The following is a 16,238-nucleotide window of genomic DNA, read 5'->3' on the forward strand; positions in this document are numbered from 1 at the left end:
GTATCTGGAAAGGTCAGTCCCAGGATCCTCAATCAGTGACTTTGCTAGGTGCCTTGCTGTTACCCCATATATATATGTAGGTGGTTGTAACTCAGTGACAACTAAAGTTGTGCAAACCAAATAGTATGTCTATTGTTCTTTACCTTTAACCAGTGTAGGATTTGGAATATATATAAATATGCCATCTTGGCATAAAGAACAAAAATACACGTCTTTATCTGGCTGTGCTCATACACAGTATGAAAGCGTCACCTATCAGATTACTCAATTTTATACACTAGGGAGAGGTTATAACCCTTCAATCTGCTTTCATGCAGTAAATGGTATTACTTTCTCTCCTCTTTACTGCCTTGAAATAATCAAGTGGAACACCCCATTAAGCTGGTAACATTGACAACTAAGTTTTCCTCATAATGTAGGGACACCCCCTTGGAATAAGATTATTTGAAGGATTACAATATATTTCATAGTTACATATACTCAGCTGGACACACCACACAGAGAATAAGACTCGGTGTTTGTACAAAGCCATTTCTCATGTTCGTAGTTAAGTACTTTAGCATGTCGTGAACTTGCATCACAATGACTGTACTTCTAATACTGTACTGTCCCAACTTTTTCTATGGCATCACTTTACTCAAATTTGTTATGTTGTAGCACACAGTTGTAGTTTGTGAATTGTTTGCAAAGGAAGACAAACCTCTCTGCATGTGTGCAATCTATGAAATCAAATAAACCAGCAGCTAAAACAGAAAGCCTGTATTTGGAAAGTACTATGTGCATACAAATATTTTTCTTGGCCAGGGTTCCAACCTGAGTCTTCAACAGCAGTGGTACAGTCCAGACATAGTCTCACCACCTCATGTGCTTTTTGGATCTAGGCCTACTTTAGGACTGCTTCACACAAGAGGACAGCGACTCTGTAACAGGAACCTGCGAAAACACCATGCGATAACCAAACACTTGTCACTTGCTGGCCAGGTTCCCAAAGCCTGCAGCAACTATACACGTGTTAAAAGCTCAACATGCAGCAGTGGGATTCATCTATGCATGCCTAAGGGGAAGTGACTTCATGTAGGAATTTGATCATGGGTGGAAAATCCTTTAGGACTCTGCACCAGGAAGAACCCATGTACCCTATGAGCTCGACCGACGGGGGCACCTTTCCCCCAATGCCCCCCGCCAGCCTGCTGATCAGTCTCAGAAATGCTCCCCACATGGGCCTCCCCCAGGGTTACCCCCACCCCTAATGCAACCTAGCGCGCCTGGGATTACCAACCCCCGAAGCTCTGCCCGCCAGAGCGGGGAGGCGAGTGGCGACGGCGCTCATTAGCCTATCTCGGTGCCCCCCCCCTCGCTCCTGACCGCTGTCGCCGGGCCTCCACGCTGTGTGTCCAGGGAGGAAAACGCAAGGGGGGGCGGTCCCTGACCGGGGGGGGAGAGAGAAAGAGCGGAGCGCGGTAGCAGCCCCCTCCCTCGCCGCCTCCTTCCCTCCCCCCCTTCTCCCTCTCTCCATCGCTTGGCCGGGCTGCGCTCCTGTCGCCGCCGCCTCCATCTTGCCTTCCTTCGCTCCCTTCCCCCCACCCCGCAACAGGAGCCGGAGCCGCGGCGGAGGAGCTGGAGCGAACGGGCAGCGTGTCCGAGGCAGGTCGGGAGCCGCGGCTATGAGGGGGAGGCGCTGAAGGGAAGCGCGCCGAGCCGACATCTTGTCCCCCCCCCTCCCCGACGGAGCGAGCCCGTCCGTCCCGCAGAAGACCCGGCGCCGCCACGGAGGAGGACAGGCAAGTAGACCGAAGGACGCGCCCGCCTTCGCCACCACTGCCGCCCGGTTGCCTGCAGCCCCGTTCCTCCCTCCCTCTCTCAGCGGCGCCCCCAGGGTCGCGGGAAGGTGACCGGACTAGGCGGTGAGGGGGTGGCGGGACTGAGGAGGCCTCGCGCCCTCCGAGCTGCGGGGCGGGGCTTTCTCCACAGCGCTTTATACCGAGGCTGAGAAGGGAGAGAGAGTGGGTGAGAACGCGGGGGGAGAGAGAGGGAAACCGATGCCCGCCATCTTGTTCGCCCTCATAACCGGGACACCATTAGCCACGCCCACCTTCCCCTTCTTCATTGGCCCAGGCAGGGACACGTAGCTCTCCCCCGCGCGCTGTGTGCTGCTATTGGCCGCAGTGCAGGAAGATGGACAGCGATCGTATCCAATGGGAGGGTGATTACAGCTGTTTCCTTTCCGTGCCGTGTAATTAGTCGAGGGATTTCCCCCTTCGGAGGGGCTTGTAGAGGCTGGCAAATTTATATTCAACATTTTCCACCCCCCCCACCCCGCCGCTTGCGACTTTAATATTGCTGTGGATGGAAGGAGGGCCGCTAGCATCTGGCAGAGCGAGATTGCTGCGCGCTGTGTCACGTGGAAAGGGCCTGGATTCTGACACAGCCCAGGCTGCCCCGTCCCCCAGGGAAAGGGTTTCTGCTGTGAGGCCTGCTGTGTTTTTGTTTCCCTGTGCACACTGAAGAGTCACCTGAGAGAGTGTGCATGTGGACTCAAACCTCCTTCAGCGGTCTGCTGCTGGAACCATTCAGTTGCATGGACCACCCTTCTCAAAAAGGCCAAAACACAGTTCAAAGGCAGATTAAAATGTCTGCTGCTGAGAGGGTTAGTGAGAGATGTTTTGTTAGTTTATACTGATTGCATGTGATCCATAGACTAGGAGCAAGAAAGTTGTTCATTTGGAACTTATTCCAGCCTTTAAGTTCATAGCGGCAACAGGGTCGTTTTCCCTGAGGCATAAGATGCAACTCTTGAACAGGGGCCTCCTCCACTGAAGGATAGAGTTTGTTTACTTTAATGCAGGGATCAGCAATCTTTTTCAGCTGTGGGCCGGTCCACCGTCCCTCAGACCATGTGGGGGGCGGCGGCCTATATTTTGGAAAAAAATAAATGAACCAATTCCTATGCCCCACAAATAACCCAGAGATGCATTTTAAATGAAAGCACACATTCTACTCATGTAAAAACACCAGGCAGGCCCCACAAATAACCCAGAGATGCATTTAAATAAAAGGACACATTCTACTTACGTAAAAACACGCTGATTCCCGGACCGTCTGCGGGCCAGATTGAGAAGGCGATTGGGCCACATCAAGCCCACATGCCTTAGGTTGCCTACCCCTGCCTTAATGCAAGACAATCCCTTCATTGGCTGTACTTTTCCAGTATCATAGCACTTTCATGGCTTCCTCCCAAGAATCCTGTTCTTAGTCTCCTGGAGCTACAGTTCCCAGACTTCCCTCAGAAGATGGGTTTATTGTTATATCGCTCTGCAAATTGTAGCTCTGTGAGTAGAATAGGGGTCTCCTAACAACTCTCAGCACTCTTAACAAACTACGGTTCCCAGGATACTTGAGGGGAGCCATGACTGCTTAAAGTGGCATGATACTGCTTTAAATGTATAGTGCAGATTGGGGCCTTGGTGAAAGTGCTAAAGGAGTCTAGTCTGTTGATAAGTGGCAAATGTTAGCAATAAGCAAGGGTGAAGTCTTGAAAAGTGTGGAGGAAAGGTAAAGCTGTTTTAGGAAGGTGAGATGTTGGATGTACCTTGCGAAGGAAGGTACATAGAGGGACAGGGGTGCCAACTTGAATAAAATATTTGGGGGGCAAGCCCTGCCCCACATAATCGATCACATGATACAGCACACATGCACCATTTGAATGGCCATATCCCTCAACCTTCGGAGGACCAGCCCCCTCAATTTTTTGGGGGGGGGAGGGCTGAAGGGACCTCAGCCCCTAGGAGTTGGCTCCTGTGCAGAGGAATTTGTATTAAGTCCACAAAGTTTATTGCTATGATGTGGTCTTGTAATAATAGTGGCATAGCATCAGAGGAGAGAGGTGCAAGAAAGAAAATGAAATGATAAAGGGTCTAAAAATCAAGCCTTATGAGGAACGGTTGATGATAATGGGTATGTTTAGCCTGGTAAGAAGAGACTGAGGAGATGATAGCCATCTTCAAATATCTAAAAGGTCTGTCACAAGGAGGATGGAGCAAGTGTGTTTTCTCCTGCTCCAGAGGCTGGGACATAAACCAATGGATTTAAGTTACAAGAAAGTAGATCCAACAAAATATCAAGGAAAATTCCCGACAGTAAGAGCTGTTCAACAAGAGGTGGTGGGCTATCCTTCCTTGCAGGTTTTAAAGCAGAGGTTGACTGGCCATCTGTCATGTGTGGTCTAGTAGAGATTCCTATATTGCAGATGCTTGGACTAGATGACCCTTGGGACCCCTTCCAAATCTACAATTCTGTGATCTTATTAAATAATTGGTCTATGGTTGTAAACAGTGACTAATATTTATAACAAATCAGTAGTGGGGGAAATCCAGCAAGTGCTGATTTAGCTTAAGGGTTGAATAATTTGATTACTGAAAAGCAAGGGAATGTAAAATAAAGTGGTTTCTTTCTTCTGTAACCAGCTGGCATCTTTAGTGTGTTAACATGAGAATAGAAAATATGTCCTCATAGGCAATCCACTAAGCTAAATTTTGCATGGCTAAATTTTGTATTCTTTGCAGAGGAGGCTCTTTTACAACACAACTGCCTTCTTACAAATATGCAAGTGGAACATAATGGAAGCAGAACATTATGGCATAATACTATGACTTGAGAATCATAGGACATAGTAATAGTAATATTTTTATTATTTATACCCCTCCCATCTGGCTAGGTTTCCCTGGCCACTCTGGGTGGCTCACAGCATATCTAAAAACATAATAAAAACAACAAACATAAAAAATCTTCTCTGCCACTTTAAGGCTGTGCCAATAGAAATAGCACTGGTGCAGTTTCATTCCCGCGTACTTGAACTGCCAGCAGAACCTTACCAGTGAATTCACCAAAATGGGCCGAAGTTGAGCGCATAACAGAAGAGAATCAGATATACACAAAATGCTATGCTGCTAACTCCAACACACTGTTCGAATGTGACACTGATGTCTGAAGTGGTGTAAGTAAAAACACTGATTGAATCCCAAAATCATTGGCTACCCACCCTGTCTCCTCTGCCACAGTGGAGCATAGTATTCAAACAAACTTTTTACCTAATCGCAGTTGTATAGAAACAGTATATAAATCCCTGGGAGGGAGAGCATAACTCAGATAAGGGATGCACTATGGGACTATGTCTCTCTGCCATGCCATTAATTGATTTAATGTGTCTAGTTTTGCCTTTCAAAGTAATAGTTTCAGGGGACCCTGAGCAGGATTGGGAGCATGTCATCTGGATAAGGAGAGCTGAATTATCCCCTCCTCCCTCCACTTTTATGGTCCTGATTAAAATCACCCACAAATATACTGTTAGCCTTAATAGGGAAATGTCCCCCTGAGGCTAATAGCAGCTTTGGGGGTGGAAATTTTTATCTTGACCATGGTGAGAGGAATGATTTTTCCCCTCCCATTCTAGCTTGCTGCAGTCCCACTTCTGCTTATGTGCGTTTCTGTAGATGTTACTTTGAAAGGCAAAACCATATGCTAAGTCCACTCTGAACACACAGGAGGGAGCTTTGGAGATAGGAAGCACTGAGAAATGAAATGTTTCACAAAAAGGGGCAATTAAAGCAAGCTACTTAAGGGGCAATTAGCAGGCCCTTTACAACTTGTTTCCCAGCTGGGATCAACAGGAAGCAATAAAACTAGCAGAAAGAACAAGCAATAAACTTTGAACTGAAGTCAGGGACCTTTGTTTTAAATAGAACTTAATTGTGATGGAACATAGGAGAAATTGGTTATGGGGAAGACATTGCTTGGTAATATAGTGCTATATGCAAGCTCTGTCTGGACACTCTACTTTTAATTCCTTTTCCAGCTAATTAGAGGAAACTGTGCACCTAAGGCAGGGGTAGGCAACCTCAGGTCCATGGGCCGGATGCGGCCCAATCGCCTTCTCAATCCAGCCCACGGATGGTCCAGGGATCAGCATGTTTCTACATGAGTAGAATGTGTCCTTTTCTTTAAAATGCATCTCTGGGTTATTTGTGGGGCATAGGAATTCGTTTATTCCCCCCCCCCCAAAATATAGTCCAGCCCACCACATAGTCTGAGGGATGGTGGACCGGGCCACCGCTGAAAAAGGTTGCTGACCCCTGACCTAAGGACTCTAGGCTGAAAGCAGCCCTGAAAAGCAACATGGACTGGGACCTTATTTTCCTTTCACAGCTTCCTCATCCCCATTTCCTCCCTTCCCACTCTTTCCCTTCCTATTGTCCCTCAAAAAAACTCCACATAGACTTGTTTCTTTTAAGGAAACTTTCTCCAGGAGACTATCATTGGCCTTCCCTGCTCAAAAAAACAATGCTTAGAGTCCTTCAAATCACCCCATCCCATATAAATGGAATGCTTGCTCCATCCCCTGTATAAACAAAAATCTGATTTCTCAAAACAAAGTTTCTTTAAAAGGGAAGCTGGGATACATGCATCAGTCAATATTAATACATCATGATGTTGACTGATGCATATATTCCATCTCCCCCTTTTCACATGATAAATGCACCTTTTCAATCTAAAATTGGTTCTGCGCAGTATGGAAAAATCTACTGACATGATGATGATATTGATGATGATGATGATGATAATAATAATAATATCTTTACTATTATTATTATTATTGACTTGTTGATTACTTGTTACCTGAAGATCTTCAAGCAACTTACAACACATTTAAAACATAAATACATATACCATAACAACAGAGCAAAACAACCCACATAACAACCACAAGGAGTTTTGACGGCACACTATATTTATATAATAATTATTTTTATTTTATATTTATATAATGTTTATATTTTTATTTCTATAGAGCAATGCAGGCCATGTGTACACTACACAACTGAACCAGTGGACTAGAAGCAGTTTGTGGAGTAGCCACATTGAGTTATAATTTGTTTCAATGTTCTTCAATATGTTTATTTAAAAGTTATTTTTCTAGCCACCTGTCAGTAAACTATCAGAGTAACACGGAGAACTTTCTCTTTCTACATGAACGGATTCATTTTCATTAGCATTTTCAAAAGATGATATATGTGGCATTTTCTCTCCCGCTAATGTAGTATTGCTCTGTGTTTAAAAGTATTAGGCTCGAACATAAGACTCCAGTATTCAAATACTGGAGCTATGAACATGAGTTTGACCAAACTGCGGAAGGCAGTGCAAGACAGGAGTGCCTGGCATGCTATGGTCCATGGAGTCACGAAGAGTCTGACACGACTAAACGACTAAACAACAACATTCAAATACAGTATATGCTCAGCTATGAAGCTTACTGGGTAGCCCTAAGCAAGTCACTACCACTTATCCCACAGGTCACCAACATTGAGGGACCAATGGAGGCATTGGGAGTTTTGAGAAAGTGCAGTGCATTAGTCAATAAATGGCTGCCTTGGGGTGGGATATAACAATAAGTGACTGTTGTGAGGTATAGCTTAACAAAAAATAGCTGCCACATTTAAAGGAGCGGAAGACACAGGACCACAAAATGGTATTGGCATGTCTTCCATTGGCACCACTGTAGTTACAGAGAGAACCTCTTTGTACCTCTTCTCTGTTCAGAACAGAAGACATGGACAATATCCCATCCTCGCATCCAATGAAATCTGGGCATGATTAAGGGTGCTTATTCATTGGAGGAAAGGACAAATCAATGCAAACAGGAACTGAGCAGGAAGCGCAACAGTCTCTCCTTTTCCCAGGTTTTTAAAAAAGTAGTTTGAAAGTTGTTTCATCCATGAAGTTACATCATCTCAGAACAAGTACTGTACTGTAGTTTTAGAATTTTCATCCTTCTCAAATGATAGCCTTTGGAAAAAATGTAGCAGTCGCAGTCTGAAGACTCATATTTTGTAACCAAAGGGGAATTGTAAATTCTCAATTATGTCTTTAAGAATACGTGTTTATCTTAACTCAAGAATTGTTACTTTGTTTTATGCCACTAAGGCCTATATGGATTTCAATTGTTGCATTTCCATGTTTGGAAAACTGCCATTTGTTAAATTTATGCCTGGCATACAGTTTCACAGAGGGCCGAGGAAAAGGGGCCTGGCTTTTTCTCCTTTCTTTAAATGCATTCTTATTGAATGTTTCAAAAATAATTACACAATAGGAACAAATGTAAAACATTGTCACAGTCTAAGAAGAATATGCCAGTGTAGGAAATATAGAGAAAGTTGACCATTGAAGAGCATGCATTATAATAGTTACCGTATTGGTTGGGGGGGGGGATAAAAGAATCACGCCAAAAAGAAAATTGGGTGATGGGAGGGCAAAAGGTTTTGTCTTTCGTGTTTGCACACATAATACATGTTTGCCTTTTCAAACATTTCCCTCAACTGCAAGTTAAGTTCTGTTCAAGAGTGCAATTCCAAATCAATGGTTGGTTTGTACACACTTAATACCTGACAATCATGTGCTCCCTCCCTCCATGATGTGACTGCAAGGAAACTATGGAAGCTTTTGATTCCATTTTAGGTTAATATTATGCAGTGACCGATTTCCCTCATTAGAGCTACAGTTGCCAGTGTTTCCTGGGGAGAGGGACCACTTGTTAAACCACTCAGGGAATTGTAGCTCTGTGAGGGGAATAGGGCTCTCCTAACACCTCTCAGCACCCTTAGCATGCTACACTTCCCAGGATTCTCAGAGGGGAAGCCCTGCCTGTTTAAAGTGGTATGATACAGCTTTAAGTGTAAAGTGCAGGTGGAGCTTCAAAATGGCTTGCAGCAAATTAGCTACTCACTAATTTAAAGTTTCACACACCCAAAAGTGCACTAAGAGATAAGGTCCCAGCCCAAATTTATCTTTTTAGTTTGCATTCATGTGCTGCTTTGCATTCTTAGTTGATTAGAAGAGACAGGCTGATATTTAGCTCCTTCATTTTACTTCTTAGCTCGGGTTTGTGTTTCCTAATTAAATTCTTCTTTTGACCAATTTCTTCATTTTCTACTTCCTTGTTTATTATTGGATTTTCTTTGTTTCCAGGTTCTCTTCTACAAGTCTTCTGTGTGTAGCCTTCTTAGCTGCTTGCTTATGATATCTTTGTCTTGTGGGTTTTGTGAATGACGCCTATAATGCTAAAACATTCTAAGGCACTTTAGTAGAAATAGGAAAAGAATCTAAGGATTTATATTCAGGATAGCCTAATGTTTAGGGCCTCCTGCCAACCTAGCAGTTTGAAAGCACGTCAAAGTACAAGTAAATAAATGGGTACCGCTCCGGCGGAAAGGTAAACGGTGTTTCCGTGTGCTGCTCTGGTTCGCCAGAAGCGGCTTTGTCATGCTGGGCACATGACCTGGAAGCTGTACGCCGGCTCCCTCGGCCAATAACGCGAGATGAGTGCCCCAACCCCAAAGTCGGTCACGGGGTCCCTTTACCTTTTAATGTTTAGGGCTAACAATTTCTTAAAGAATTTGTACTTGGTTAAATTTTGTTTTTTAGCAGAGCAATCAATTCAGTTTAAATACTTTTCAGAATGAACATTACCAAAGCTACCTCAGGATAGGTGCCCTTTTGAGATACTGAAGTGTGAGATAAGCCAAATCTGTCTACCACTCATTGTTAAAAGGCTTTATTTTCTTTCTTTTTTATTCCTGCCACCAAAGTAGTTGCCAAATAAGCAGGTATGCTCTTGTTTCTCAGCCCTGTTAGTTAAAATTAACTTCAACCAATTAATCAGTTGGGGTTAGACTCCTTGTTGCCCTGAAATTTATGCTGCTCATGTTTATGCTATTTTTCTCTGCAGGGTTTCTTGAGTTGCTGCTATGAGGAAACCTCGGAGGAGGTCCCGACAGACCCTAGAAGGGAGACGTTCTCCTTCACCATACAGCTTGAAATGCTCACCCACGCGAGAGACTCTGACCTATGCCCAGGCCCAGCGGATAGTCGAAGTTGATATTGATGGGCGTCTCCATCGCATCAGCATTTATGATCCTCTAAAGATCATCACAGAGGATGAGCTGACTGCCCAGGACATCACAGAATGCAACAGTAACAAAGAAAACAGTGAGCTTCCACTGTTTCCTTCAAAATCAAAGAAAACTCAGTGTAAAGGCAAAAAAAGGGAGACATGCACAAAACATGCTCCTGGGACATCTTTCCACCTACCACAGCCCAGCTTTCGGATGATTGATTCCTTGAGCCAACCAGATGCTCCAGCTCTGCCTTCAGCATACTATCAGTACATTGAGAAGTCACCTGAGGATGTTGATGCTGAAGTGGAGTATGATATGGATGAGGAAGATTTGGCGTGGCTTGACATGATCAATGAGAAAAGGAAGAACGATGGCTATGGGTCAGTTTCTGCTGAGACTTTTGAATTGCTAGTAGATCGGTTGGAGAAGGAGTCATACCTGGAGAGCCGCAACAATGGGGCTCAGCAGACTCTAATAGATGAGGATGCCGTTTGCTGCGTTTGCATGGATGATGAATGCCATAACAGCAACGTCATTTTGTTTTGTGACATTTGTAACTTGGCTGTGCACCAAGAATGCTATGGAGTGCCCTACATCCCTGAGGGGCAATGGCTTTGTCGCTGCTGCCTACAGTCCCCTTCCCGCCCAGTTGATTGTGTTTTGTGCCCAAACAAGGGTGGAGCCTTCAAGCAGACCAGTGATGGTCGCTGGGCCCATGTTGTTTGTGCCATCTGGATCCCAGAAGTCTGTTTTGCAAACACTGTGTTTCTGGAGCCCATTGAGGGCGTAGAAAATATCCCACCAGCTCGCTGGAAGCTCACTTGCTACATCTGCAAACAGAAGGGCATCGGAGCATCCATCCAGTGTCACAAGGTGAACTGCTACACAGCCTTCCATGTCACCTGTGCCCAGAGGGCTGGTCTCTTCATGAAGATTGAGCCCATGAGGGAGACCAGCCTCAATGGCACAACGTTTACTGTGCGCAAGACTGCTTATTGCGAGGCACATTCCCCTCCTGGCACAGTGAAGAAAGGGCGTACAACTACTGTTCACGAGGGAGAGGAGGATGTTTCAAGGAATGAGACAGTAGATGGGGGCACTCCCAAGAGCAAGAACAAAGTGAAATTGAAACAGAAGTTAAAGAAGGAAGCCTGTGCTTCTGCCCCTTTGTTGATGGTTGCACAGATCCCTTCATACCGGTGAGTGGTGAAACCGTTCTGGCTTTTGTTTCCATGTTGATCAATGAACTGGCCCAGCATTTTTCTCCTGTTTTCCAGTTGGGTGGCCCTGTGGCTGTTTCAGCAAATGCTTTAATTACGTTAGGAAATGAAGTGCAGGCACAAATAATCGTTGAACGTGCAAAACGAAGAAAATTTGCAATTTATGGTCCGAATTTAGGCTTATCCCATTGACGTCAATGGGACTGTGACAGTTTCACTTGGAGCAGGATTGTAAGCTCTATCTACAGTTGTGTTTGTTGCCTAGTGTTTATATTAGTAATGAGTTTAAATGATTATATGAAAGTGACTGGAGTAATCACTTGTGCTAAACCTCTGAATTAATTTGGGCCATTTGAGCTAAGCTGATGGCTGGGTGTTGCCCATTTTGCTACTGCTATTGCTTAATTGGAGCTGTAGAGCTGTTTCTAACAGAACAGCAATTTCACAGTTGAAAAGCCTCTGATGAACTTGAGTTACTTATATAATTCCTAACATGTAATGTGATGTTAGAAAATTAGGCACTGTTTAGCTAAAGAGGGGTTTCCATGTGTTAACACTGGTCTTCCAGAATCTGAAGTTGGGTTTAATATGTGATGAAATCTCTTGATGCTTTTGTTTTCCCTAGGCTGAATAAAATCTGCAGTGGTCTTGGCTTCCAGAGAAAGAATCAGTTTATGCAGCGACTGCACAACTACTGGCTTTTAAAGCGTCAGTCAAGAAATGGTGTTCCACTTATACGGCGTCTGCACTCTCATCTACAGTCCCAAAGAAATGCAGAACTGGTATGATTGTGGCATCATTGACATTTTACTGAACCCTGAAATACCATGAGAAAATAGTGTTTTGCTTCTGGGATACATGGATGGAAAATGTCCTTGGATGGAGTAGCTACTGCTAGCTAAAGAAAGTATGAGGGTAGTTCATTTTGGGAATTTCTTATGAAGTTTAAAAATGGAACTTCAAAATCTTCCTTTAGTAGAGTTGTCCATTAATTGTGGTTGTAATAGAGCAGGGGTCCCCAAACTAAGGCCTGGGGGCTGAATCGCCTTCTAAATCCGGCCCGCGGACGGTCCGGGAATCAGCATGTTTTTACATGAGTAGAATGTGTCCTTTTATTTAAATTGCATCTCTGGGTTATTTGTGGGGCCTGCCTGGTGTTTTTACATGAGTAGAATGTGTCCTTTTATTTAAAATGCATCTCTGGGTTATTTGTGGGGCATAGGAATTCGTCCATATATTTTTTTCAAAATATAGTCCGGCCCCCCACAAGGTCTGAGGGACAGTGGACCAGCCCCCTGCTGAAAAAGTTTGCTGACCCCTGTAATAGAGGTTTTGCAGCATGCACTTTTTGTATTATGCCACATAGCGTAAAGCTAAGCCACCAGTGATCTATGCCTTGCTCCTGAAAATTCTCCTAACAGTTCCTTCCTTTGAAACCACATCTCATTGTTTTTCTCATTGTAGATGGTTATCAATGGATTTTATCCACATTGTTTTTCTTTCCTGTGTAAAACACTACATTTGTCTTTACCTTAGAGACAATCAGCACTATGGAGACCACTTTTCCTTATTTGTCAGGGCCAAAGACTGTACCCACAGATTTACTGTTTGTGGTCTAGTCCTTTTGAGCTAGGCACACACTTTATTATTTTCTTTACACAGAATCGGTACTTGACATTTGCTGTGCCCCATAACATTTTTTTGAGTGACTTAGCTAGAGAGCTGCAGCAGTGTGTGAGGTTGCGGGGGGGGGGGGGGAAGAGCAGCAGCAATGCCCTCCTGGTGGTGGTGCCACTGTGTTCACTGGGACAAAGATGGGGTGGGGGCAAGGTCGAGGGAGCACTCTGTTGGCGTCATCATTGTTGTGTATGCGTGTCTGCACCAGAGAGATGCTTCTGCCATCAACCTGTAGCTCTCCACCCCACAAGTCCTGGTTAACACATTCCTGGTGAGCACAGTGCTGCCACCACCAGGAGGGTGTCGCTGCCATTCTGTGCCTCCTGTGCCACTGATGACGGAGTACAATCCTGTGTCAAAAGGCCAAAAGCAACGGAGCCTTGCTCTCGGTTATACCACAGGTATGAAGTGGCAACACATATTTGAGAAGTTAAAGAATGTCAGTGGGTATGGTTAAAACAGATTTCCAGAACATACTTAGAACATTGGTTGGACTTTTTAAAATATGGTAGTCAGTCTATGCTTAGGACTTATAAGTTGCTTAGATTCTATGATCTAGTTAAAGACTGACTATGAATAACTGTAAATATGAAGAGATTGGTGAATCAGGAGAGAGATGAAGAGAGATCAGGTACCAATAAAAAAGAAAGAAAGAAAAATCTCCCATTTTACAGAAAGAGCATGGTGAGAAGACTGGTGCAGTGAAGGAGGAACTGAAGTACTGGCAAAAACTGCGGCATGACTTGGAAAGGGCACGGCTGCTCATTGAATTAATTCGTAAGCGTGAAAAACTCAAACGTGAGCAGGTTGGTATGAGCTTGACCTGATGATCTGTACAGCTGTTTACACTTCCGATGAGATTGACATTATTTAATGCCTTTGATTAGCACTGCTTAAGTGGCCTAGATGTGGAGTGATTGCCATTTTGGTGTTAAAACAAAAAACAAAACGCCAATGCAATCCTAAGCATGCTTATTCAGAATCAAGCTGCATTGCATTCAGTGGGGCTTACACCAAAATACGTGTGCACAGGATTACAGCCAAAAAGAGATTCTGAAATGAGTCAAATCCTATCTTTTATTGGACAAACTTTGTGTGTGTGTGTATATATATATTCAATAACAGGTGTGCACACGCACATACACATCCACTGGCACTTTAAAATTAAATGGCAGCATTTCCCCGCCCCCTTTCCCCCTAGTGCTGGAGTGAAGTTGAGGGGGGAAATGCTATCTCTTAGTATTAAAGAGCAGGAAGACAGCTTTCTCTGATCTCAGTGCTGTGGTGCTTAGCACTGCGATTGGAGCTCAAATATTTCTCTGACTGCCAGATTAAACTTTTATCTCCATATCTGTATCTAAGATCACAGAGCTACAGTGCTTAGTGTTGAGATCAGAGAAGAAAGATCCCTCTACTTGCTCTTTGGAGAAGATCTCTTTAGATAAGATCTCTAAAAAGCAGTCAGAGGGATTTTATATTCTGATGAGTAGATATCACATCCATCTCCACTTTAGAGATTACTGTGTAAAGAACAGACAGGGATATTTACCAGACTGGGGGCTCGTGGGCAATTTTCTATGGCTTGGTGGGACATATCTGGCCTGTTGGCCTCAAGTTAGCCATCTCAACTGCAAATGCTACAATTAAACTGCATTCCTGTATAGATCAGGTCAGTTTTCTTCATTTCATAGCCATTTTAAAAACACATGAATAAATATGGCTACATCATTAAAAGAAGACATATATATCAAACTAGTAGTTTATCTGGGCCACGATATTGTTATTGAGATATTTGCCACTAGAAGTAATAGATTCAATAACAAACTTATTTCTTGTTCATGACGTTCAAAATCATCCGTCTAGTTTTGCCTAATGGTAGGGCCAGCCCTGCTTGTTGTATATCCTGTTATCCTTTTAGCCTCTAGTTAGTTGGTTTTATCAGAACTAGCATTTATAGTTTCTGCAGTTTACAAGGTTCGCCTACAGGAAATGCTATTTTCTATCATTGGTATCTCTGAGGTGTGTTGCTTTTAGCTGTCATTCCTGCATTGGCCGCAGTTGAACAAAACAACCCTTGAGATCCGATCCAACTCTGATTCTATGATTTTCAGGTAAAGGTTCAGCAAGCTGCTATGGAGTTGCAGCTCACACCTTTCAACGTGCTGCTGCGGACAACACTGGATCTTCTACAGGAAAAGGATCCAGCCCAGATATTTGCAGAACCTGTAAAGCTGAGTGAGGCAAGTACTTTACTTAGAAGTGTAGTTAGATTTGACCTAAAGAACTGCTCATTTGAATGCCTGCAAAATGTAACTCGCAAAAAGCAAGACCAGTTTGGAATGTTCAAGGCATACTTGCTCTGTTCTTGCATAAATTAAGGACTTTCTCTAAGGTTCTTATACAGAGGATTCCCCGACCAGGCAGACTAGAGCACTTTTTGCTTTTGCTTCTCAGCAAGGTTATTTATTTGCTGGGGCTGAATGGATAGGACTTTACCAGATGAAATCACTTTGCATTTGTGCACTGCCCCAGTGCCAGTGAGAGGGCATTTAGAATGATTGTGATGGATATGCCCTGGTTGGCTAGTAAATGATTTTTGTAATTGTACAGGTTTTATATGTTTAGGTTCCAGATTTACCTGGAATTCATTCCAAGCCAATGGATTTTTCTACCATGAGGCGGAAGCTGGAGTCCCACCAGTACCGGACACTGGATGAGTTTGAGGAGGACTTTAACCTTATTCTTACCAACTGCATGAGGTATAATTCTAAGGACACCATTTTCCATCGAGCGGCTGTCCGGATGAGAGACCTTGGAGGGGCAATATTGCGCCATGCACGGAGGCAAGCTGAGACTATTGGCTATGATCCCCAAGTGGGGATTCACTTGCCTGAATCGCCAAAGACAGAAGATTTTTATCGTTTTTCCTGGGAGGATGGTGAGTTTCCATTAGGGATTTTTGTATTAAAAAATAAAAGACCATTAAGGAGAAAGAAGATTAAAATCTCCATGTAAGCAAAGAAAGACAAAACAGTAATTCAAGAAACTACTCTGGAGGCAGTATCTCTTACAAAAAATTAAAATTTTTTTTTGTTAATACAGACCTCCATTTCCCATTGATCCTATGGAGCAATCCCATTTTGCATCTTCCCCACTTCCCAGCTGATTGATGCTGTAAACAGCTGAGGAGCATGCTAATCAGTGTGTCTTTCAGGCGGGGAGGTGCATGCTGCTTGCTGTTTTGCCACTCCTGTCTTCCCTTGCATTTGTTCTTTCATTGCAGTGCTGGGTTCAGTACTGACCTACCCTCTGTACTGTGTCTTCTGCTTCCTGGCCAGATAATCATAGATGCCTACTTGGTGCTGTACCCTGCACTTTCTACAGTTGTCTACCA

The 16,238-nt window shown here is 44.0% G+C and overlaps 1 protein-coding gene across 1 annotated transcript in view; it reads left to right on the forward strand.

Annotated features, from left to right (window-relative positions):
- Positions 1-739: 739 nt before the first annotated feature.
- BRPF3 (bromodomain and PHD finger containing 3) overlaps positions 740-16,238 on the forward strand; it is a 37,545-nt gene continuing 22,046 nt past the window's right edge. Inside the window, exons 1-6 of the mRNA XM_035122495.2 lie at positions 740-1,781; positions 9,779-11,146; positions 11,793-11,949; positions 13,519-13,650; positions 14,956-15,084; positions 15,470-15,782. Of these exons, the coding sequence (XP_034978386.2) occupies positions 9,798-11,146; positions 11,793-11,949; positions 13,519-13,650; positions 14,956-15,084; positions 15,470-15,782 (2,080 nt within the window). The 5' untranslated portion in view covers positions 740-1,781; positions 9,779-9,797. The remainder of the gene's footprint in view (positions 1,782-9,778; positions 11,147-11,792; positions 11,950-13,518; positions 13,651-14,955; positions 15,085-15,469; positions 15,783-16,238) is intronic.

This window comes from Zootoca vivipara, chromosome 7, assembly GCF_963506605.1.
Source record: "Zootoca vivipara chromosome 7, rZooViv1.1, whole genome shotgun sequence".
In the NCBI taxonomy this organism is placed as follows: domain Eukaryota; kingdom Metazoa; phylum Chordata; class Lepidosauria; order Squamata; family Lacertidae; genus Zootoca; species Zootoca vivipara.